Source organism: Salvelinus alpinus, chromosome 2 (assembly GCF_045679555.1).
Source record: "Salvelinus alpinus chromosome 2, SLU_Salpinus.1, whole genome shotgun sequence".
Lineage (NCBI taxonomy): Eukaryota > Metazoa > Chordata > Actinopteri > Salmoniformes > Salmonidae > Salvelinus > Salvelinus alpinus.
In genome coordinates, this window is record NC_092087.1 from 40,574,510 (window position 1) to 40,597,809 (window position 23,300).

Consider the following 23,300-nt stretch of genomic DNA (forward strand, 5'->3'; position numbering starts at 1 on the left):
GTTAAATGCCAGACAGCTAAAATAAAGATTTTTAAGCCTTGAGACAAATGAGACATGGATTGTGTATGTGTGCCATTCAAAGGGTGAATGGGCAAGACAAATGATTTAAGTACCTTTAGAAGGGGTACGGTAGTAGGTGCCAGGTGCACCGGTTTGTGTCAAGAACTGCAACGCTTCTGGATTTCCCGTGTGTATCAAGAATGGTCCACCACCCAAAGGACATCCAGCCATCTTGACACAACTGTGGGAATCATTGGGAGTCAACATGGGCCAGCATCCCTGTGGAACGCTTTTGACACCTTGTTGAGTCCATGCCCTGACGAATTGAGGCTGTTCTGAGGGCAAAAGGGGGGGGGGGGGGGGGCAGCTTTCATGCATGATACTTGAGGGCTGATAAAGTTTTGGAGCTGCCACAGCAACACCACTGCTTAAACCACCAGGGAGCAGGAACCCCCCCCCCCCCTGTTGTTGCCTTTGAGACCCTCTGTGTTTCTGATTCTAAGGGTGAATTTGGCAGCGGATGTTGCTAGGTGACCATGAGGAAAATATACAGAGCCATTTATTATCCTCAGAGGAATGACTCAAACAGCTTTTGTTTTTAAACTAATTTAATGGTTTATCTTTTACATTTCCTATTGACAATTCTGTACAGATTCAGAATAGTTAAGAGTACTGAGTCAGAGTACTATCCCTCTAAAATTCTAAAACAACAGTAAATGACCATTTTCAAAAAACACAGATAATTCTTTAGTAAACTAGAATTTGGCAAATGTGTACTCTAATTTTATCATAGCATAGTCCTTCAACGTTATTAATCATATAAATTACTGAATACAGGTACTGCACAGGTAAAACTGCCCATAAGTTGTCATGAAACAAGCTACTGCTCCAAAATAAATGACATAATGAGTGTGATTTGAAACATTGTATATATAGTATTGCAGTATTGCTACCTCTGAAAAAGGCACTGTAATTCCTATGGAAAAAAAACTTACATTTCACTTGTAACAGTTGCCAATGTAATAATCTTCAATGTATTTAGGCACAAAATGGCTGCCGTGTATCTCTCTGGACCTGAATCTTCTACACCCAACTATACAGGCAGTTACTTACAAAAAGGGACAAGTAAACATCAACACACACCATAACATTACAAACGCACACACACTCGCACAGACAACAAACACAGATCAGAGAAATGTGTCTTGACTTGTCCTCTTCTTTGTCCAGTCACAGTGCATCCTCAACAACAGCTGCTCTCCTATTCTTTGAGGAAGTCAGGTGACCAGAAGTTACATGCCACTGGTTACTTTCAAGTCATTAAATCACAGATAACTCCAATTGTAAAAGTTGATATTACTCGAGGAGGTAGCTCTCGTGCTATTCATAGCCATTTCCATCCCCATTATTGGTTCCTGAACAGCAAAAATAGTCTGTTTTCATCAGTCAAGTGATTTTTCCCATATATAATCAATCAATCATAATGGCACCAAAAAAAGTATATGACCTAAGAAGTCAGATGAGATTATTTATGCTCCCTCCCTCCCTCCCTCCCTCCCTCCCTCCCTCCCTCCCTCCCTCCCTCCCTCCCTCCCTCCCTCCCTCTTCAGTGGCCTTCCAACTTTTCACATGGACCTCCCACGCTCAGAGCAGAAAACACAGGGAGAGGCCACACAGGCACAGTCTATTGACACAGAGTGGTTACAGCACAAACAGGAGGCCAAACGTCCCTCCCAACAGCTCTCAGGGAACAGCTCACAGACAGAGGAACCATTCCATCACTCTCAAGTCAGCCATTCCAAACGTCCAACAATGATAGGCTGAGTTACACTGGAGTTGTGCTAGGAACTATTAGTGCATTGATCTTCACTTGGACAGCATTCAAGGCCCTATTCCAGCTCAATGGAAGGTAGATTCACTATTCAATAGACTCGAACATTGCCTAAATAAGAGCCGAGGCCCTAAAATAGCAGTCTGTAGGGGAGGAGGACTGTGGAGGAGGGACAAGAAACAAGTGGTTGGTCTCCTGCTTGTCCCTCAGTGCATCAGACCCTGATGACTGGTGTAGTGGCGGTGAGGGGCACGGTGGAGCCAGTCTCGTAGTCAAAGTCAATCATGGTGTGGTTGGCAGTGCCCAGGCTGCTGAGCGAGTTGCCTGTGCCCATCTGTCTGTCCCTCAGACTCTGCAGGTAACTCTGAGAGAAGGAATACAGGAGAGAGGGGGAGGAGAGAGGGAACATAATCAGAATCAACCTAGGAATGGGTTCTACACATTGGAATTAAAATACAATAGTTGTGTGTGTGTGTGTGTGTGTGTGTGTGTGTGTGTGTGTGTGTGTGTGTGTGTGTGTGTGTGTGTGTGTGTGTGTGTGTGTGTGTGTGTGTGTGTGTGTGTGTGTGTGTGTGTGTGTGTGTGTGTGTGTGTGTGTGTGTGAGACTATCCCACAAGCATAGTAAATCAAGGAACATTTCTCAGGTCCCCACGAAGACAGAGGCTATTTTAGGCTTAGGAGTTAGGGTTAGAATTAGGGTTAGAATAAGGTTTATAATAAGGGTGATGGGTTAAGGATCATGTTTAGGGTTAGGGTTAATTAAGTTTAGGGTTAGGTAAAATAGGACTTTGAATGGAAATACATTTTAGGTCCCCACAAGGATAGTAAAACATATGCTGTGTGTTTCTATGTGTGTGTGTGTGTGTGTGTGTGTTTCTATGTGTGTGTGCGGGACTGACCGGTGCCAGCAGGTCTCCTGCGTAGCGTTTGATGGGGGTAGGCTTGCGACGGTAAGTGCCCTCTTGTCCACCGCTCTGCTGCCGCTTCTTGGCATCTTTCTGCCTGATCCGCATCAACTGGACCCGCTTCTGCCTCCTGCTGATGATGACTGAGAGGAGTAAGAGAGAGGGAAAGGGAGAGGTAGAGAGAGAGACAGGAGAGAGCAAGAGAGGGAGAAAGAGAGGGACGTGTTAACTCACAGTAATTTCTAGTAATTTGGCAGAGCACATGAGAAATTCTTATTTACCCAAAATGTAATATAAACCCTGTTTTATTTGAAATGTCATAAGAATGTTCTCTAAAACCATGAAACCCTTGTAGCAGTTAATAGAACCCATACTCCATATTGAGATAAATAGATGCATCATACTCTACAAAAGGTGTCCTCTACCTCTCATTCTTTCCACAGAGATCCTATAAATCAGCTTCTATATGGAATTCTATGATGCTTACCCTCAGTGTGTGAGAAGCCTTCAGCCGTCAGCTTCCACTGCACCAGCACCCCCATAAAGCTGAGTGTCGGCCAGATTCCCAGGATCACCCAGCTGTACCAGCAGAGCGGCGGCGGTGGCGAAAGTCTCAGGCACTCGTACACGTGGCTGGCAAGCGCCAGCATCTCCACAAAGTAGTCGGCGCACACCGTCATGATGGCTGCCCCGAACACGGACGTAGACAATACGGTGAAGAGCTTCTGCCACTGCAGGGTGAGCACGGCGAACAGCATGCCCGTGCCCAGCAGTGCCCCCAGGGGCACCCAGACGGTGGTGGGGGTGTAGAACTGGTGGGTGACCAGAAGGGCGGCGAGGGCGAGCAGCAGGCCCAGAAGGAGGCCTGTCATGAAGAGGCCCACGGAGCGCACCAGCATGGTGACCAGGCCACACAGCAGGCCGATGCCCAGGCCAATACCCGCCGAGGCCTCCACGCTCAGCTGGGTGTCCAGCACCCGCTCCTTGTGGCACAGCAGAAAGATGATGACTGAGCCAAACATCAGGCCCGACAGGAACATGACAGCTTTGAAGCAGCGGTAGCCTGTGAGAGGAAAGGAGAGAGTGGAGAGAGAATAGTGAGGGAGAGAGGAGAAGGGTAGAGAGGTGAATAGAGGTGGAAGAAAATGAAATAATACTTATGTAGCCCTTTCATAATTAATAAACATTATGTTAAAAAAAAAAACGTTTCTATGTCAAACTATTTTTTAAATATTTCAGTCTTCTGTGATGTATATAAAGTGTAATATTGGGATGCAAACTTAAAATGTAATACACTTCAGCTCTATATCTGACATGGTACAGGTTTCTTATTTTTTAAGCCCATTTTTTAAACTAGGCAAGTCAGTTAAGAACAAATTCTTATTTACAATGATGGCCTACCGGGGAACAGTGGGTTATGCCTTGTTCAGGGGCAGAACGACAGATTTTTACCTTATCAGCTCGAGGAGTCGATGGTTACTGGCTCAATGCTCTAATCACTAGGCTACCTGCCACCCCATAACCATGTGTGTGAGGTGTATACTTTTGTTTCAAAGTAGATTTGTTTAAGACTACCAAGAAACACTCTGTGTGACCAAGAATTAGCCCACTGCAGTTAAAGGTTTTAATTCACTTCAATGGGAAAGATTAAACAGCTTGAGAAATCTAACTAACAGTAAGGAAATATGCAGGTGATAAATTAGGACATTAAGTTAAAGTTCAATTGCTGAGGCTAGGACACAGCAACAACTATCCAACTGTATAAATGAGAGAATATCAACTGTAAGCAATGTAATTCCGTATAAATGACCCTACAATTAAAACTAATAAGAGAGGTGGTGGTGTTGAGGCTAATTGGGGTGATGATGGGGGATTTGGTGAGAAAAATGACGCCCACCCATAGATTGTGGCGGCTGCTTGGCTGAGGGTGGAGCCCTCTCTCTCTGGGTAATGGTTCTCATCTGGGTGTGAGGGATTGCTCAGTGTGATTAACACACACTACACCATCACATTAGTCTGGGAAATGCTGTCATTAGGTACCAAATGGCCAGATGTCTTTCATTTCTCTCTAATCAGTTACGTACCAATTTGAAAGACAAAATGGGGGGTTTAGCAATGTTGTCAGTGCGGGACTGTATTAAAGACTTTACCGAAGCATACAGAACAATAGACACATGACACAGTATGTCTGGATAGAAAGTACATGTTCCCTGTATCATGTAGCCCACATCATGTCATTTTCTAGTGTACCTTGGGGAACATTGGTATAAGGTAACCTAGGGACATGATGTTTGGTTGTACATTTTCTATATAACACGTCTGATTACACATTCCCATGCTCTGTCATTTTGGTTCCGCCCCATATGGCACCCTATTCCCTACATAGTGCACTACTTTCGATCAGTCCTTTGTCAAAAGTTGTGCAATATATAGGGAATAGTGTGCCATGTGGGATGCAGCCCGTGTTATTGAAGTTTAAGTGTACTCGTTGACGTGACGTTATTGAGGTATGCCTTGACGCCGTGGTGACCTTACCGAAGAAGCAGTAGATGATGCCGAACAGGCAGCACATGGAGCAGATGACGGTAGGAATGACCTCATACTGCCTCTCGATCTCCAGGCTGCAGGCATCCACCTTGGCCAAGCCCTCTCCCACAGACCCATTAGGGTCTGTCATCCTGGGGCTCCAACAGACCAACCAGACCACCAAGGAGACAAGGAGGAGGTGGGGGTTAAAGGTTGGGACTGGAGGATGAGGAGTGATGCTGTTATCTGGAGTCCATCAGAACAGCTTGTGTGCCTGTAAAATGAAAGAGAAAATTCGGATTAAATCATACACTATATATACACAAAAGTATGTGGGCACACCTTCAAATTAGTGGATTCGGCTATTTCAGACACACCCGTTGCTGACAGGTGTATAAAATCAAGCACACAGCCACACAATCTCCATAGACAAACATTAGCAGTAGAATGTCCTTACTGAAGACCTCAGTGACTTTCAACGTGGCAACGTCATAGGATGCCACCTTTCCAACAAGTCAGTTCGTCAAATTTCTGCCCTGATAGAGCTGCCCTGGTCAACTGTAAGTGCTGTTATTGTGAAGTGGAGACATCTAGGAGCAACAACAGCTCAGCTGTGAAGTGGTAGGCCACACAAGCTTACAGAAAAGGACCGCCAAGTCCTGAAGAACGTAGCGCGTAAAAATGTGCCCCGGGGCACAAGGTGATGTCCACACAGATATCAAGATCAGTGCGGAAGAACACCTTTGGGATGAATTGGAATGCCGGCTGTGAGCCAGGCCTAATCGCCCAACATCAGTGCTCAACCTCACTAATGCTCGTGGCTGAATGGAAGCAAGTCCCCGCAGCAGTGTTCCAACATCTAGTGGAAAGCCTTCTCAGAAGAGTGGAGGCTGTTATAGCAGCAAAGGGGGGACCAACTCCATACAAATGGCCATGATTTTGGAATGAGATGTTCGACAAGCAGGTGTCCATATACTTTTGGCCATGTAGTGTAGATCATCACAGAGCATCACAATGCGTTAAAGTGACCGCTACTTTTTTGTTAGGACTCTCTGTTAGGACTAGAGAAAGAGAAACGGCAAAGAGAACAGAGCAGACCTCTCAAAGTAACTTTGCAAACCTACAAATACCGCCTTAGAAGACCTTACCCACAAAACAGAGATTATAGTGGTTAGTTGCAGCGGGACTCCATTCATGCTGAATGACTCAAAAGTTTAACATGTTGCATGTGGAGCACTCCAGAACCCCCTTTCTCCTCACCCCCACTTCAGACCGCTGTTCTTCGAGGCTTCAGGAGAAGTGTGAAATCTGCCGGCCAACTGTGACTTCTCCCTGGTGACTATGCATTTGGGGCCTGCCAGACACTCTGCTAGCCTCCCATGATAACACACAGTACTGTATACCACCACACATACACCCTGTTGCCATGACTACAGTCTGGTTGAATCACATAAACATGAACAGCCAAATACTCCAGGGACTTCCTTTAGTACCTTGCTGAACCCCCCCCCCAAAAGTACCAAAATAAATACATCAGTAATGACTATCGGCACATCTTATAGAATAGCTTTTTGCAGAGTACCGGCATTGCTGTGTGTTTGTCTGATCTACTGCATGTAATTATGACAATTATAATCTACATAGCAGCAGATGTCCAGTGTCCACTCAAGTTTGGCATCTATTTAACACCATCCAATTTAGCATACACTTGACCCATTTTCTGTGAGCATATTCAGCACTGATATCATATCAGCACCAAATACCCACTCAAGTTTAATGGGGTCGACGTTGTTTACATTGTTTATCTACAACTCTCCTAAATTGGGCTTGAGGTGTCAGTGTCATACATTTAAACTAGGCTATGTAGTAAAAATGTCTGGGTGAAAGTAAATTACTTAATTAAAAGTGGGGCTACAGACATCGAGTGGTGCTAGTGAGGGGTTAATCAGGCAGCCCCAACCCCCCTCTCAGTCTGCCTGTTGCGGGGGATTGGGGAGGAGGTGTAGGGTCTCATGGCTGAGGGTGGGCCGCTCTCTCTGGGGCTGCTGCCTGGCCTTCTTTATGATCTCACCCCAGTTCCGATCCGATTACAGCAAACTCACGTTCTCAGGCTCAGGACAAAAAACAGTCACGCAGCTGGCTGCCTGCTCTCCTCATCTGCTCTCTCACTTCTCAGTCTCCCCCCTCTTTCTCCTCATCTGTCTTCTGTGTCACCATCTCCCTCCCTCCATTCTCCCAAATGTTCCTTTTACTTTTAAACTCCTCCTTCCTTCTCCCTCTGTCTCTGAGACACATGGCTATACATTATGACCTGGCCATGACTTGACATGGAAAGAATGAGGTCCCAGCTCTCTTGTCCCTTCTCTTTTTCCAGAGCTGGAGGGAGAGTTCTTGCTGCATTCACGTGTCTGCCTCTCGGTCTCTGCCAGATAGTCCTATCTGTTCTGTCTCACTTGTTTTCTAAAGGCCAGAGGAAAAGGAAAGACAAATGATCTGGCCAGCTGAGAGTTCCACAGTCCCACTGGTCTGCTGTGTCTGTGGCACTCCTGAGAGGGTGTGGACAGTATTATGAACGCTTTAGAGTGAGACAGAAATATGATACAGAGAATATGTTCAGCAAATAATGTGCTGTGCAGTATCGCCCATATTGTGAAGCATGAGGGCATTTCATCTTGAGGCTATTATGGACTTCTCTTTCATCATGTTCAGTTATGGCGATACGTATAGATTTCGTGGCATTACCTTAAACCTGCCCTAGTCCAGGTTTAAATGCTATACCATGAAATGGTACTATAAAGCCGAAACAAACATCCACAAGTCAAAAGATAGAACTTTTGCAAACTATGAAAGATTTTCATCTCCATATCTGATTATAGTCCAAAAAGGTCAAAACACCCTCAGGGAGTAGGGTCACGGCCAGGGACCAGCCATTATTGACTGCGACCCTGGAGCAATTAGGGTTAAGTGCCTTGCTCAACGGCATATTGACAGATGTTTCACCTAGTCGGGTTGTGGATTCAAACTAGCAACCTTTTGGTTACTGGCCCAACGCTCTAACCACTAGACTCCACTCAACTCAAATCAAACACGTGGAAAGCTGTTCTCAGCTGGACCAAAACAAGGAATACAGTAGGAGACGGTTTTAAACGCAAGGGGAGACTGAGATAACTGGTCACAAAAAGTGATTGTTGTGGGTAATCCATCAAGACAAACGACTTGTGCATCTGACCATACACACACTCACACACACAAATTCCCTCACACGTTCGTATTCACACACACACCAACTCTTTCCCACGTCCGTGTGTCTGTCCCCAAATTGTCCCTGTGTGAGTCACAATGCTGGCCAGTGTGAGAGGCCTGGAGAGGCCTGGAGTCCATGCCTCTCAGGGATAATGGAGCCATTATGGGGCGGCACAAAGGCTCTAAGACCCCAGCCGTGACCTCTACTGGCACACACAGCAAAGCATGCTGGGAGAGCGGGGCATACAACATAGAGATGGAGGCAACCAAGGGAAAGGAGGCGGTGTGTGTGTGTGTGTACGTGTGTGTGTACGTACGTGTGTGTGTACGTACGTGTGTGTGTGTGTGTTTGCCATTGAGCATGTGGGTGGTTGAAGGATGAAGGGAGTAGATGGGGTCTAGCTGGTAACTGTCCGGAATGCTGATATTGTCACCCATTCTCACAAAATAAGGAGGAAGTGACGTGGCTCCATGTCTAGTCTTGGAGCTCTTGGGGGCCAAGGCGCAGAAGTAGAAGTTGAGAAATACTCTCTTCGATACATTTTGATGAAGTATATATTGAATGACCTCATTACAATATAAAATTTCTCGGTGTTGTCATGACAACGGGCTCCCGAGGCACTGCATCTCAGTGCTAGAGACGTCACTATAGACCCTGGTTTGATTCCAGGCTGTATCACAACCGGCCGTGATTTGGAGTCCCATAGGGCGGTGCACAATTGGCCCAGCGTCGTTAGGGGTTGGCCGGGGTAGGCTGTCATTGTAAATAAGAATTTGTTCTTAACTGACTTGCCTAGTTTTTAAAAAAGTATACAGAGATAAACAAAAAGCAAATGTTTTAGTGGTAAGCCTCACAGTCACACGTATAGATGACTGAGCATGTTGGTATAAAATAACCTTGGAACAAATTACTTTAGAATGTTGTCTGACAAACACCAGGAAGGGAGGGACAGAGGGTGGGACGGGGTTAGCTCAAGCCACAACAGCTGAGAGACAGACAAGACCATGCCTGGGTTCCCCACATAGCTAATTGGGTGTGTTTAATTAACCACTGAGGGCGTTGCTGGGGTGTGAGAAAGGTCAGGGATTCCAAGGTGCTCTGGCTTTAAGGCAGGGTGCAGCTGAGAATTCAACGTTAGAGGCCATCTGTTTTGGGGCACAGGTTGGCACAGGGGGGTATGTGTGACTGTGTCATGTGCCATGGTCTCCCCTTGACTGGGCATGATGCCCGTGGGTTTACAGCTACCCCCCTTTACAGCTGCAGCTATAAACATAATCCTCCATGACCACTAATGCCAAAAACCGTGCCCACCGTGTCCTGCCCAAAGACTGGCAGTGGAGACTGGAGAACAGTCTGGACATGATGGGAGCAACACACTTCATGGCGTCCATCTTGTACCAACTGTGGTTGCCTAAGAGAAACATGCGTGGATTCATGCACACTTGTTGACATGGTTGGAATATTGTCCTGACCATGGCTGCCTCCTAAAGCGAACTATAAGAACAAATAACATAGATACATGCATATGTTTCCACACTAGGTTATTGGGTTTCCTGACCCTCCAGCCACAAGGCCGGAAACTTTAACCTCAAACCTCTGACCCCTAACCCCACTTCCCCCTCTGCTCTCTCATTGGCAGGAAGCTGTGGCCCAGAAGAGGAAGTGGAGATCAGTGGCAGGGCTGTTTTGGAGGTGACCCTTCCCTGAGGGAAGGAAGCAGAGCAGGAAGAGCAGAGTTGGATTTGGAGGCTGGAGCATCAACACCAACACTGATTATCTGACTAGTTAAATCTAGTTTCACGTTTCAAAGTTTATTCGCCGTAAAACAGTACAGTGAAATGATTACCTTGAGAGCTCTTTCCCAACAATGCAGTGATAATAATAATAATATATAGAATAATAGAAAATAGAATAAAACATTACAATTCAAATAAAAACCACACAAGAACTACAATGTGAGTTAAAGAAACATGAGAATGCAAGTATATACAGGTCAGTGCCAGTACCTTATTCAATGTGCAGGGTTACTGGAGTGGTTGAGGTGGGTTTATACATAAAAAGTGACTGATAGTAGGGCCAAAGACACTTTTAAATGTTTACAATATTTTGACTGAAGCGCACTTGGTTCAGTCTTAACTTTAAAAAATTCTAACTTATGGGCGATTCCCGATATATACAGTATCTCGATTTTTGATAATGTTTTCTCTAAATAAGTCTTGTTGTACAATTAAAGGTCAAATTCACTGAATTTCAAACAGTCAGCAATAATCTCATGAATTCAGGGCTTGTGAAATTATACCTAGGCCACAACCAATAATCCCTGATCTGGCTTTCAAGTCTGTCTATGAAAATGTTATTTTTGTTACAAATGTAACCAGACCCACGCACAATGCACATCCACTAATAATGACTAACTTCTGGTAGCAGACACTATAGAAAAATAACACAGGACTCATAAACAATCTCTCAAACACAAGCCCCCTGCTAGTGAGTAGCCAGCTAATCTTTATATTTCACCCTTCTGTGTGTCTCCAACTGTTTGAACAGCATGCCTGTCCACCTTTTTCAGATGCTGAAATCAAGTGGCCTACCTTATTTCTCAGGAGAACGAGTTGACAATGACTTAGATAATTGTGTTTTATGCTTATAGCACATGTATAAAACACAGACTAAAATGCTAGTCGTTGGCTAAAATGCTGCTGGCGCTAGGTGATAAACTGAGCATTCCTTTTCCAGAATCAATGTTCATTGATACTGCTGTTTTAGAAGTTTGCTCGGTGCGTAATTTCAGGAGTTGAGACATAAAAAGGGTATCGTTAGAAAGGTTAACTTCTCCTCTATTACAGTAAAATAATGTTTTAATGTCTTTCAGTGTCCATATGACCGCTTTTCAGAGAGGAAGAAGTGATCTCTCATCTTTGTTGTTGGCAGGGGCTTGGGGTGTGTGTGTGTGTGTGTGTGTGTGTGTGTGTGTGTGTGTGTGTGTGTGTGTGTGTGTGTGTGTGTGTGTGTGTGTGTGTGTGTGTGTGTGTGTGTGTGTGTGTGTGTGTGTGTAAATGGGAAGGTGCACAGTCACAGCAGAAGGGGCAAAGGAGACAAGCCTAAATAGAGAACAAGCGGACATAAACGCTTTTTTACTTATTTAAAAATTATAAATGTATATAACTAAATTCTTACCATAAAGGCATTTGGAATACTCCTCTAAAATATTAATTCATTGATTCGATAAATCGCCCAGCCCTAACTGGTAGTAGGATATACAAGTAAACAGGGCTGAAAAGTGACTAGTAGCAGGAATATATAAAAACGTATGATACACTAAGAAAAAAGGGTTCCAAAAGGGTTCTTCGACAAAAGAGATAACTCTTTTGGGTTCGACTTATAACTCTCTGTGGAACGGGTTCATTAAAGGGTTCTACTACAGAGACAGCCGAAGAACCCTTTTAGGTTCTAGATAGCACCTTTTTTCCTCTATAATATACTAATGGTAATACTGTATATACATGTAAACAGGAGTAATTGTGACCAGTAGCAGGATAAATAATGTTATTGGCAATCAATAATCAATGGGCAGCAAGCAGCGTAATGGAGAAATAAATGTAATCAATAATCACTTTAGCAGCAGCGTAGGTTGTGTCTGAGTGGGTAAAGACCTGTGGATGGACATAAAGTCAAGTGTGGATAGTCTGTGGGAGAGGGAGAGCAGTAGTTGTTAGCCACGGCCAGGGGATAGAAGCTGTTTAGAAACGTGGATCCAATAGGTTATAGGGTATAGCTCCAATAGGATCACAACATAACAGACTCGTAGTAGTAGTAGTAGACCCATAGTAGTTCTGTGATAGTGTTTTGAATGCCTTGGCTATAACAACACGTTGACCATGGGTTCAGCTGCATTTGTTTTTGTCAGTTATCAGCTCTAAACAATTCAAATAAAACACTCCACATGTTCAAAATTATCTCGGAACTGATAATAATGATTGTGTTTATATGGGCCTTTCATTCATGGATCCAGATGCACTCACTCATGCTCTAATGTCTGAGACACGCTTTGATATCAACATTCACAGCCTAGTGGCAGAAACAATGAGAGAATGCTCTCTGGCTCGCAACTTGAACACAACTTGTGGTCAAATAGGTCAAATACACTCGCTGGGTAGATTAACAAATTCTCCTGAATTTGAATAACCCCTCTCACTGACCTGTCTGATCCTTTACTTTCATGTTGAAACCTGGTCACTAATTATTTATAATCAAATCAAATCCAGTAATGAAAGACATGTTGATCTATGATGCACCAAGACCTCTTCCATTTTGTTCTTATAAAGTCAAATTGCTGCACAAAATAGACCTTGTCATGGCTAAATTGATCTTGTCGTTCTTGAGGAATGCTAGAGGCAGTCCTGACAAGTGAATGGCTGTTTTGAGCAGAGAAGGAAAACATGAAAATCCCGCTTTTTAATCAGGCTGTTCCAGTCTGGAGCTCATTTGACAGGAAATGAAGGGACAAGACTCGTTCATCATTCCATCTCCAAAACAAGGAGAAAAGGAGATGCACTCCACATGAGATCTGACAGTGTTTGACAGTGGTCTACTGAGAGACAGCCACAAACAGCTTTGCTTTTATCTCTTATAAGGCAAAGAATGGACACTATGTTGTATTGAGGAGAAACATAAATACCAAGGTTACAAGTTATTAAGTGAATTTTCTCCCCCCAAAAATGTATCATGAGTTGACCCCTATGGTAAACCACAGATCTATGATAACCTTTACTCATCCACGCTGACTAAGGAAGGAAATTATTCATCTGAACATGAAACGAGAATGGAATGAATGACCTACTAGTCCTAAAGACCTCCTTTCACATCCTCGCATTCAGACTTGTTTTTTCTGAAGTTGGTGATAAAGCCAGAGCTCGCCATCATTCTCTCTCAGACTGTCTCGGTCTCTCTCTTCTCTCTAAATCTCTGACCAGTCCCTCTCAAACAACACTTTGTTCCTCAAGAGTAAATGAGGCAGAGGGGAGCCTTGCAGTGATTTTGGCACCGTGGCACCCCTTCCTACATGCCTCCATTCAGCCAGGCTTGGCCGAGAGCTCTCCCCATGAATGTCCCCACTGTTTTCTGGACCCTACAGTGCTCTCCGAAGAGCGAGAGAGAGAGAGAGAGAGAGAGAGAGAGAGAGAGAGAGAGAGAGAGGAGAGAGAGAGAGAGAGAGAGAGAGAGAGAGAGAGAGAGAGAGAGAGAGCGAGGAGAGAGAGAGAGAGAGAGAGAGAGAGAGAGAGAGAGAGAGAGAGAGAGAGAGAGGGAGAGAGAGGAGAGAGAGGGAGAGAGAGAGAGAGAGAGAGAGAGAGAGGGAGAGAGAGAGGAGAGAGAGAGAGAGAGAGAGAGAGAGAGAGAGAGGAGAGAGAGAGAGAGAGAGAGAGAGAGAGCGAGAGAATGTAGACTGTAAACCCTTCAGAAAGTAGTAATTACAGAGTGAGAATGTATAGAAAGTGATTTGAGGGGCAGTAAGTTTACAACAAGGCCTAACACTGACATGCACTCTAAGACCATACACACTGACCTTTCAAACATGTGCAGATGTTACAAAATAACAAACCTCTGTAAAGTCATCATAAAATATCATACATCACTATCCAACCCCCCAAACCATTTGGTATTTTATTAGGATCCCCATTAGCTGTTGCGAAAGCAGCAGCTACTCTTCCTGGGGTTCAAACAAAAACATAAAACATGACCTAATACAGAACATGAATAAACAAGAACAGAACTACATATAATTAAAATGTATCTACTTTCAGACTCCTATGTAGCCTATACATTTCTTCACTTGCCAGACAAGCCAGTACCTGTGAAAACTGTCTCCGATGGTGTACACATCTTTTATATTATGTCTGAATGAGTTCCCAGGAAACCCACTGTTTAACACATGGTCTAACACAGTCTAACATACTGTATAGCCCTTTAAATATTCAAATAGTTTAACAGGCTCAGAGAGAGTTCCTATTCTCCATCAAGCCCTTCCACTCCACGCTTGCCTTTGAGAAAAGTCCGGACAATGAAGGCCTTTCAACTCTGATTGTAGAGAGCTCCTTATAAAAAAGGGAAAAAGCGTACAGTAAGTGGAGTAACAGAGAAACAATGAGAGGCCTTTTCGAGAGGCAGAGTCACGTGTGTATGATATAAGCGGACACACAAGTAGGCACACCCCTACTTCCACGCACGTTCCAACACAACTCCCACTAACACCCAGACAGACTTGGAGATTCAAGGCACAGGCACACGCGCACACACATACGCACACACCCACACCCACACCCACACACCCACAAAATATACAAGCTCCAATCCACACATTCTAATTATCCCCACCCATGCGCATCAAGAATTCCATGTTTATACAAACTGGGAAGCATTTTTCTACAGACTGGCAATGTGAATGTAGTTCAGAGCCAGATATTCCCTCCATCTCCATTATATTTCCAATCAGTTGTTAAATAGCCTACAAGTGGAATAGGCTATAATAACAATATCTGATTATTTGGATAGTAAATGTAGTGTACTTATCATTAAAGTAAAAGGGTGATGTGGGGTCTTTGTGAGAGCAAACATCCAACATAAGAATTAGGTCTACACGTCACACAGTTTATAGCCACGAGACTAGAAAGGATTTAAGACATAATGATATAGAGAGTCATTACAAGGCCAGATTAGATGGAGTACGAGGGAGTCACTATGAACACAAAAACCACTGAGTGGATGTCTAGCCACAGCAAGTGGAAAATATTCACCTAAATGTTGAGGTCAGTCAGGTTTGAATGTTTTTACGGTAAAAAAATGTTTACCCCTTTTTCATCGTATCCAATTGGTAGTTACAGTCTTGTCTCGTCGCGGCAACTCCCGTATGGACTCGGGAGAGGCGAAGGTCGAGAGCCGTGCGTCCTCAAACACAACCCAACCAAGCCACACTGCTTCTTGACACCATGCCCACTTAACCCGGAAGCCAGCCGCACCAATGCGTCGGAGGAAACACGTGCACCTGGCGACCGTGTCAGCAGGCACTGCGCCCGCCCCGCCACAGGAGTCGCTAGTGCACGATGGGACAAGAACATCCCTACCAGCCAAACCCTCCCTTAACCCGGACGACGCTGGGCCAATTGTGTGTCGCCCCATGGGTCTCCAGGTCACGGCCGGCTGTGACAGAGCCTGGACTCAAACCCAGATTCTCTAGTGGCACAGCTCTAGTGGCACAGACCACTGCGCCACTCGGGAGACCCAGGTTTGAATGTTAAACTGTAATAGCTCATCTCAAATATTGCATATATTCGTGGAACTCATCTCTTTAGCTGTCAAGGGTCTGGACAAGTCCACAACATTCTGCTGAGGTAATGTTCAAATCTAACGGCACTGTAAATGTTAGCCTGCTAAGTTAAGCTACTATCTGTAAGTAACAGTTGAATGGTCCTTGTATAAATGTATCTGAGTTGAGAGTTTAATCAAAATGATACTGAGTTGCAACTCCTTTTGCTCTCAGAACAGCCTCAATTTGTTGGGGCATGGACTCTACAAGGTGTCAAAAGTGTTCCACAGGGATGCTGGCCCATGTTGACTCCAATACCTTCCACAGTTGTGTCAAATTGGCTGGATGTCCTTTGGTTGGTGGACCATTCTTGATTCACATGGGAAACTGTTGAGCATGAAAAAAACAGCAGCGTTTCGGTTCTTGACACACTCAAACCAGTGTGCCTGGCACATACTACCACACCCCGCTCAAAGGCACTTAAATATTTTGTCTTGCCCATTCACCCTCTGAATGGCACACATACACAATCCATATCTCAATTGTCTCAAGGCTTAAAAATCCTTCTTTAACCTGTTTCCTCCCCTTCATCTACACCGATTGAAGTGGATTTGACAGGCAACATCAATAAGGATCATAGCTTTCACCTTGATTCACCTGGACAGTCTATCTCATGAAAAGAGCAGGTGTTCCTTATGTTTTGTACACTCAGTGTACATATTACTTGCGGTAACAGCTAGACTCTATCTACTGTAGCGTGGAGTGGGGAGGAGTGATGGGCCTTGAAGGGTTCACTATCCCACACAGCGTCTCTGTATCTCTGGTCTCTGCCACTTCCAGGTCAGCTCTGTCATTTACAGCAGCGCAGAACTGCTCTTTTATTCCACCCAACGTCTGTCTGTCTGGTGCCAGGGTATAATTGTACCTCCTTATGGTCTCTCACCGTCCTAAAATATCTCCCATAACCCCTCCTTTGTGTACACTACAAAGTTTCTCTGGCATCCTCTTAGACAAAAGAAAACAACATCACCCAATACTTTGAGTCTATGAATGGGTGTGAGTGGAACTCCAAAAACCAGCGCTACCCCTCTTTTAGGTACACGGCTGGGTTAATGAGACAACAGGTCTCTTCCAAACCCAAATACTTCTCCACCGCCCCTCCTAGGCTAACGCTACAGAACGAGACTCTGTCCATCTCCCGGCCTAACCCACAACAAGCATCTCCTCCTGCCAACAAGGTTCAACATAGACTCTATTTCCAGGCTTTCTTAACTGTAGAGGCTCGTTTGTGGGAGATCCTAGTGTGGTCAAGTGTATAAATACACTCTGCCAGTGCAGGACCAACACAGTCAAGTACAGTAGAGTATAGGCTACTCCAGGGCAGTATATTGCCTAAACCAGGCTTTGGCTTGCCTTGGCTGGGGAGGCAGGTAGCCTAGTGGTTAGAGCATGGACTAGTAACCGGAAGGTTGCAAGATCGAATCAACGAGCTGTCGTTCTGCCCCTGAACAAGGCAGTTAACCCCCTGTTCCTAGGCCATCATTGAAAATAAGCATTTGTTCTAGTTGCCTAGTCAAGTAAAGGTAAAAAAAATAAATGATTGCCTTGGCTTGTAGAGCCATGCCTAACAACCATGGGATATGATGAAAATCAGGACTGTAACTCATTCCGTATTTGATAACTACGTTGTATTAGACGACTATGCTGCTGCTAAAATTATTTTCGATTAGGACAAACACATTGTAGGGGAGAGTTGAGCAGCCCTTGTTTCTAGGAAATCATACACAAAATTCATAATTTGACCACATTTTTAGGAAGAGGTCATCATTTCATGGAGTCTTTGAAGGAAAAAAAAGCCATGAAAAAAGTGGAGCAAGTTAGGTCCAAAAAAACAATTTTCACAAACTCAAATTAATTTATAGAGGTTTCATGATGCTTGTATCTAAACCAAAGTGAATCATTTAAAGATTGTTCTATCTATACAGCTTCAATATGAGGTCCTTAATAACCTAGCATGAAAAGGCACCTTTGTAGCTGTGTGGGGTAATATAGTCAAAATGGTTGCCTTGGGGTAAGTTGAGCCAATGGTTGAGCTAATGGCAAATTGAAGCGTTTTCTTCCCAGGTATAATGCAAGGCATTATCGCTGGTATGATGTAACAACAGGGCCTGGGCCTACGTTGAAAGTGTTTTAAAAAGTACTAAGTGTTTGTTAGGTGTTAAGCCTGTGTTAAAAGATGCTTAAAATTATTTAAAGACAAAAAAGCAATTGTGATTTTGTTGAATTGTGTTTGGGAAATAAAGACAGACATGGTTTTAAAAAAGGTAGCGGTAATATTTCATTCAGTAAAGAAATGTGTACGTGGCTTAACTTACCCCATTCCCGGAGTGAGTTGTGCCAAGAGACAAGCTATGTTTTCAAAACTGTTACGTTTACATGAATTGTGATTATTTCCAGGGATACACAACATCCTGTAATATATGTAGATATCTTTGTTAGAAAGAATACTGATAACACTTTATTTGGATAGTCCATCTGTAGATACTCTACAGACTATCAGTAACATTTCAACTATCTACTAACCCTAAACCTAGCCCTAACCTGACCCTAAACTTAACCCTTACCCTAGCCCTAACCCTTATTCTAAACCTAACCATAACCTTAGCAATCAGTTTCTTATCAACAGAGAGTTTGTTGATAGAATGAACATCTACAGATAGACAACCCGGTCTCTCCAAATAAAGTTTGACCAGAACACTATATTTCCATTGATTACTATATTGATGACTATATATTTCCATTGATGCTGAATGTAAAAAATTGCTAAAAATACCCCACTCTCCCCTACTGTGACTGGTAGTCAACACTTCATATAGTGTGATAACATACAAGAACACTGCAGCCTCGACTGCTAGCTTAAATACTGTATCACTGAGGCTTTTCTCTATCAGAACTCAAGCCGATAAAGTAGCTGAAATCCACATTACAGTACTACTGTGTCCCCTCTCTGAATTGCAAGGGGTTAAAGTGAAAGGAGCAAGCGGAGGGGTTAAACCAGGAATTAGGGGTAATCCCAGACACTTCTGAGGTGCTGAGGTAGAACAGCAGGAGACAGAGACATGTGGCCAGCCAGAGTAGGAATGCTAATCTGGGTTTTAGTCAAGGGTTCAGAGGATGGAAACATGGATCAAGTCATTGCACAGTGACAGGATATTACTGTACTATGAAGGCCTGCGCTTCCAAACAGAGCTAGCCTTGTTTTTCTGAGCTCTTGTCCAGTGACCTAGCTACTTGAAGGTCTGTGACACAAAGAAACTAGACAGTGAGACGGATTGAGGAGTAGAGAGTGTTGGGATTCTTGAGACACAGTTTAGAATGTTACTTGGCATTATAATCAATTAAATGCATCTGGTGGTAAACATTATCATGTGAGAGACTGCCCTTGTCTGCTTATTCAAGGACGTCTGCTCTGTGCAGTCATTACTTCCAGTTTTACCGTAACCAATTTTACAATGCGGATATCCAGACCCAGAACACGTCTATGAAGAGAGGTCCCTGTACATGATAAGAAACAAAAAGTTAGAGGATCTATCAATCACAGGCCTGAAATAGCCTGATGCTGAGAACACCAAACAGGCTTGTCAGACCATGGAAAGTTCAACTTCAACAAACTTTCAGTTCTACATTATCTCAAAACTGCCAACTCAGCAGGTCCTACCGAGTGGAGCAGCGGTTCAAGGCACTGCATCACAGTGCTTGAGGTGCATGGCTCTCGACCTTCGCCTCTCCCCGAGTCCGTAGGGGAGTTGCAGCGATAAGACAAGACTGTAACTACCAATTGGATATTGTGGCGAAAAAGGGGTAAAAGTACAATATATATCTATATAAAAACTGCCAACCACGCAAAAAGGGCCAGGATATCCAACTGCGTTACAGATCAACAGGACAGGGAGCGTGCCTCGGATGCTGCACTCTCCAACCCCCTCACTGATGGTATACCACTTTCCCAGGCTTTGCAACAGCAGTCTTATTTAAACACCACCTCTCCCCGCCCCCTCACTCCTCCTCAATCCTCCTACAGATGAAGAGACGCTAAGCTAACGTTGAGACCTTTCAACTCTCTGACTGTTCATGTTGTTGGCCGGAACAAACGAGCCTCGGCAGGGTTGACCTCTGCTACCACAGCTGATGGTCTATAATGGGGGTGTGGAGTGGACAGTCAGTAAAGACAGTAGAGTAGAGGACTTTTTTACTTCACATGGACACCACCAGTAGAAGAGTTTCCACAATAAGGCCTGACTGACCAATGACTATTATGAATAACATAGCCTTCACTAAGTCAGGGCTACAATAAGGCCAGACAAGTGTGTCTCTCCTCTTACCTCTCCATTCTGACCCTGTTTCAATCCTGGTCCTTAAGCAGGGCTGACGCCATGCAGGTTGAAAATATTGTCAACCTGTTCACCCTGGAAATACCCTGGGATAAAAATGCCAGTGTGAAAATGGCTATTGGAGAAAACCATGGATGGATTTCCAGTCGCTATACATCTCACCTATGTACTCTCAAATCAGTGGAGGTGAGTGAAAGTAGACAATCAGGAAATGAAAGTAGTTCAGAACATCTGGGGTCTTCTTTCTAGCCAGACAGAATTGGGGAATTAGGACATCCCTGGTGGCTGAGGCTGAGACGGGCCCCTCCTGAGGTCAAGCCCAAGGCTGCTGGTTGGGGGACCCAGAGAGTGATGATGAGTGCTTCAGCGCTAATTAAAAGGTAAGAGTGGAAAAACAGCTCATCCACAGTACACTACAGGCCTTCAAGGACTAGGAGTTAAATAACACACCCCAACATTTACCGTCTGCTCTTTCCTCCTCTCTTTGATCTGCCTCTCTCTCTCTCCGGAGTTGGGAAGGGCCCCATCTCTGCATTTTCCCAGAGTGGTTGAGGCAAAGCCATCTGGCCCTAGCTAGTCGACTGGCTTTTTTTGTAGAGGGGGGGGGCAAGCTGGGGGATGTGGGAGAGAGCATTGAGGGGGGTGTAACTAGAGACGCTGTGTGACTCCTCTGCCACGGAGGGACCCCCCCCACCCAAAAAAAAGCAAGGTGTAACTATAGCTAACAAGGAGAAAATACATAACAATGCTTATCTGGTCAATAAGATCAGGCATGCGCATCTGATCATGATAACAGTTGTTAAGATAACAAGCAATCAATTTCAGGCTTTTCTCCATACAAAGGCTAACTGCCCAAGTTGTTTACATTGTTATCTTCTGTCTGATAGCCCAATAGGTTCTACTGAAATTATCTTGAGACAGAGCCCAGACATTAATTTACTGGAGAGTGACATCAAAAGAATATGATAAATTACTGAATGAATAAAACAAAAATGCAAGTTTAACCTATACTTACTCTATGGAATTAATTATTAAAATCATGTTGTTACCTTTTAAGAAGGGTGTACAGTCACTAAAACAAGTTTATGAGCATCCCACAGCAGACTTATTCAAACAGCAGGGGAAATATACAATGTAACAGAAGAAGCTCTTCTACAGGAACTAACAACACTGTTATATTTCACAGGAGAATTCTGTTACATTGGATATTCCTCCTGCTGTTTGAAGGAGCCTAAAGTTGATACATTGAATTGTCTGCGGTGGAAGGATAATGGGCTGTAATTTACAATAATTAATTTATGCTGTACAAAAGAACACTTACCGACTGCGAGCGGCTATGTTTCCGTGAGAATTGTCAGTCACGAAAACAACGGAAAACAAAAGAACATCGAAGCAGCAGTGGAAAAACAGGTTCCTATGCACATACAGTGAGCACAAAAAAAGTCCCTCCACTGTTTTTACAACAAAAGTCGGCTATTCAAAAGGAATCAGCCACGTTCTCGTATTCTTCAATAACGGTGTCCAAAATTAAATCGGTCGGGCGTTATTTACACTCTCAACGGATGAGCTTGCGTGAACTTCAGCTCTTGGTTGATCATGTTTATTCATAAATCCCATGGCATTGTATTAACAATCTGTTTGTCAGTTGGGGAGCTAGTCACGTCTGTAAAAAGTTAGCTACAGCGAGCCAAATGTCTCTCCCTTTACCCCTTTTCCTTTACACGCCACCGCTTCCCTCTCCCTGACGTGACGTGGACTGTATATCGATACCCAAGGGGATCTAGTTCTCTCGAGCTCTAAACTACTTTATTTTAAAATAGTATTTTTCTCCACGAGAGAGTCGCTCTCTCTCCCCTCCAACGTCCAGCCAACAGCTGAAAACGCTTGACATCATAGTCAACGCCAACAGACCATCTGGTATTGCCTGTTGCATTCAAATTTGGGACTCGAATGGGGAGGTGGAGGCAGGCTAGGCTTAGATGGGATTGAGTTTGTCTTCAACAATAATAACAATAATAATAATTGAGAATAGATTATAGAAAATATAGAAACAATTATAGATAATAGATAGGCTATAATATATAATAAATGTGTAATCATTTACAGTAGGCCTACTGCACTTGTGTGTGTAAGAGAGACGTTTTCAATAGAGACGATTTTCTAATTGGGTGATTTGAACACAAACAATGTAAGCGACAAGACAATAAATTAGGAACAGGCAGGGGATCCTGCTTGCACATGGGGGGATGGAGGGAGATATTGGCAAAATACCCCACCTCCCAACAATCAAAAATCAACAGATAATGTAACACTTTTCATGACAAACCTCAACCCTGTTCCAAACTATACCACCACCACCCTCCTACTACACCTGGCCATAGCAGCCTTATCACCAGTACCTTTATTACATTGAGGACTCTAACCCTTAACCCCTTTCTCGTGACCTGGGGTTAATCTGTCTGAAAACCAACTGATTATAAATCACTCACCCCACTGAAACAAAGCCTTACAACTTTTGCTTTCCAAAATGTCCTCTGGTTGTATATATTCATCTTGTTTTTAGGGGAGCAGTGTTCAAGGACGCAATATAATTTAAACTGAATTGTCTTTATTCACAACCAATTTTAAGACAAATATAAGTAAACCTAGAACATCGCATTTCCGTGAGTCATTTCTACATTTTCCTAAATAAAACATCAAACTCAAGACATCTGCAGACAATGACGTACTGTATTGTTCAAGAAGCTGAAGTACAGTATCATTCTGTGATCAGTATTTGATTGTAGTGTAGGTGTCGTCATTGTAATATTAAACCCTCATCTCTCTGTTCTGCAATGTTTATAAAGGTCTGTGGCTGGATTTACTTCACCTGGGTTTGTCTTGAAGCTATGTCATTCTGCATTCTTCTCTTTCAGCTCTGTACAGTCCTGGGGTTCTAGTGCCATTACAGACAGGCAGCATGGCCAGACGTAGAGTCTATAGTGGGTCGACACGTTGGAGCAGTAGGTTGGTGTTCTGTACTGTAGCCTATACACATGGCACACATATGGGTACATAAGAAGGGGGATTTGATGTTCATATTTACAAGGCATTCTGTTTGAC

General features: G+C 43.9%; 1 protein-coding gene across 2 annotated transcripts; it reads right to left on the minus strand.

The window, feature by feature from the left end:
- Window positions 1-1,599: 1,599 nt before the first annotated feature.
- On the minus strand, window positions 1,600-22,096 carry LOC139561202 (transmembrane protein 198-like). Of its 2 annotated transcripts, none has more exons than XM_071378154.1 (5): window positions 21,520-22,096; window positions 5,273-5,537; window positions 3,225-3,800; window positions 2,732-2,880; window positions 1,600-2,195 (listed from the first exon to the last, which is right to left on the minus strand). In XM_071378154.1, the coding sequence occupies exons 2-5, from the start codon at window positions 5,412-5,414 to the stop codon at window positions 2,046-2,048; spliced, it is 1,017 nt and encodes a 338-aa protein (XP_071234255.1). In that variant the 5' UTR covers window positions 5,415-5,537; window positions 21,520-22,096; the 3' UTR covers window positions 1,600-2,045. The 2 variants fall into 2 exon arrangements, with proteins under 2 accessions (XP_071234255.1, XP_071234265.1); XM_071378164.1 differs by lacking the exon at window positions 21,520-22,096 and adding an exon at window positions 19,526-19,747.
- Between the last annotated feature and the right edge of the window lie 1,204 nt (window positions 22,097-23,300).

What these genes read in the sequence shown, in the direction of transcription:
- LOC139561202 (XM_071378154.1), bottom strand. Translation starts at nt 5,414, where the DNA reads ATGACAGACCCTAATGGGTCTGTGGGAGAGGGCTTGGCCAAGGTGGAT. An exon ending in CATCATCTACTGCTTCTTCG is followed by an intron (nt 3,801 to 5,272) that starts GTAAGGTCACCA and finishes TTCCTCTCACAG; the next exon opens with GCTACCGCTGCTTCAAAGCT. An exon ending in AGGCTTCTCACACACTGAGG is followed by an intron (nt 2,881 to 3,224) that starts GTAAGCATCATA and finishes TACTCCTCTCAG; the next exon opens with TCATCATCAGCAGGAGGCAG.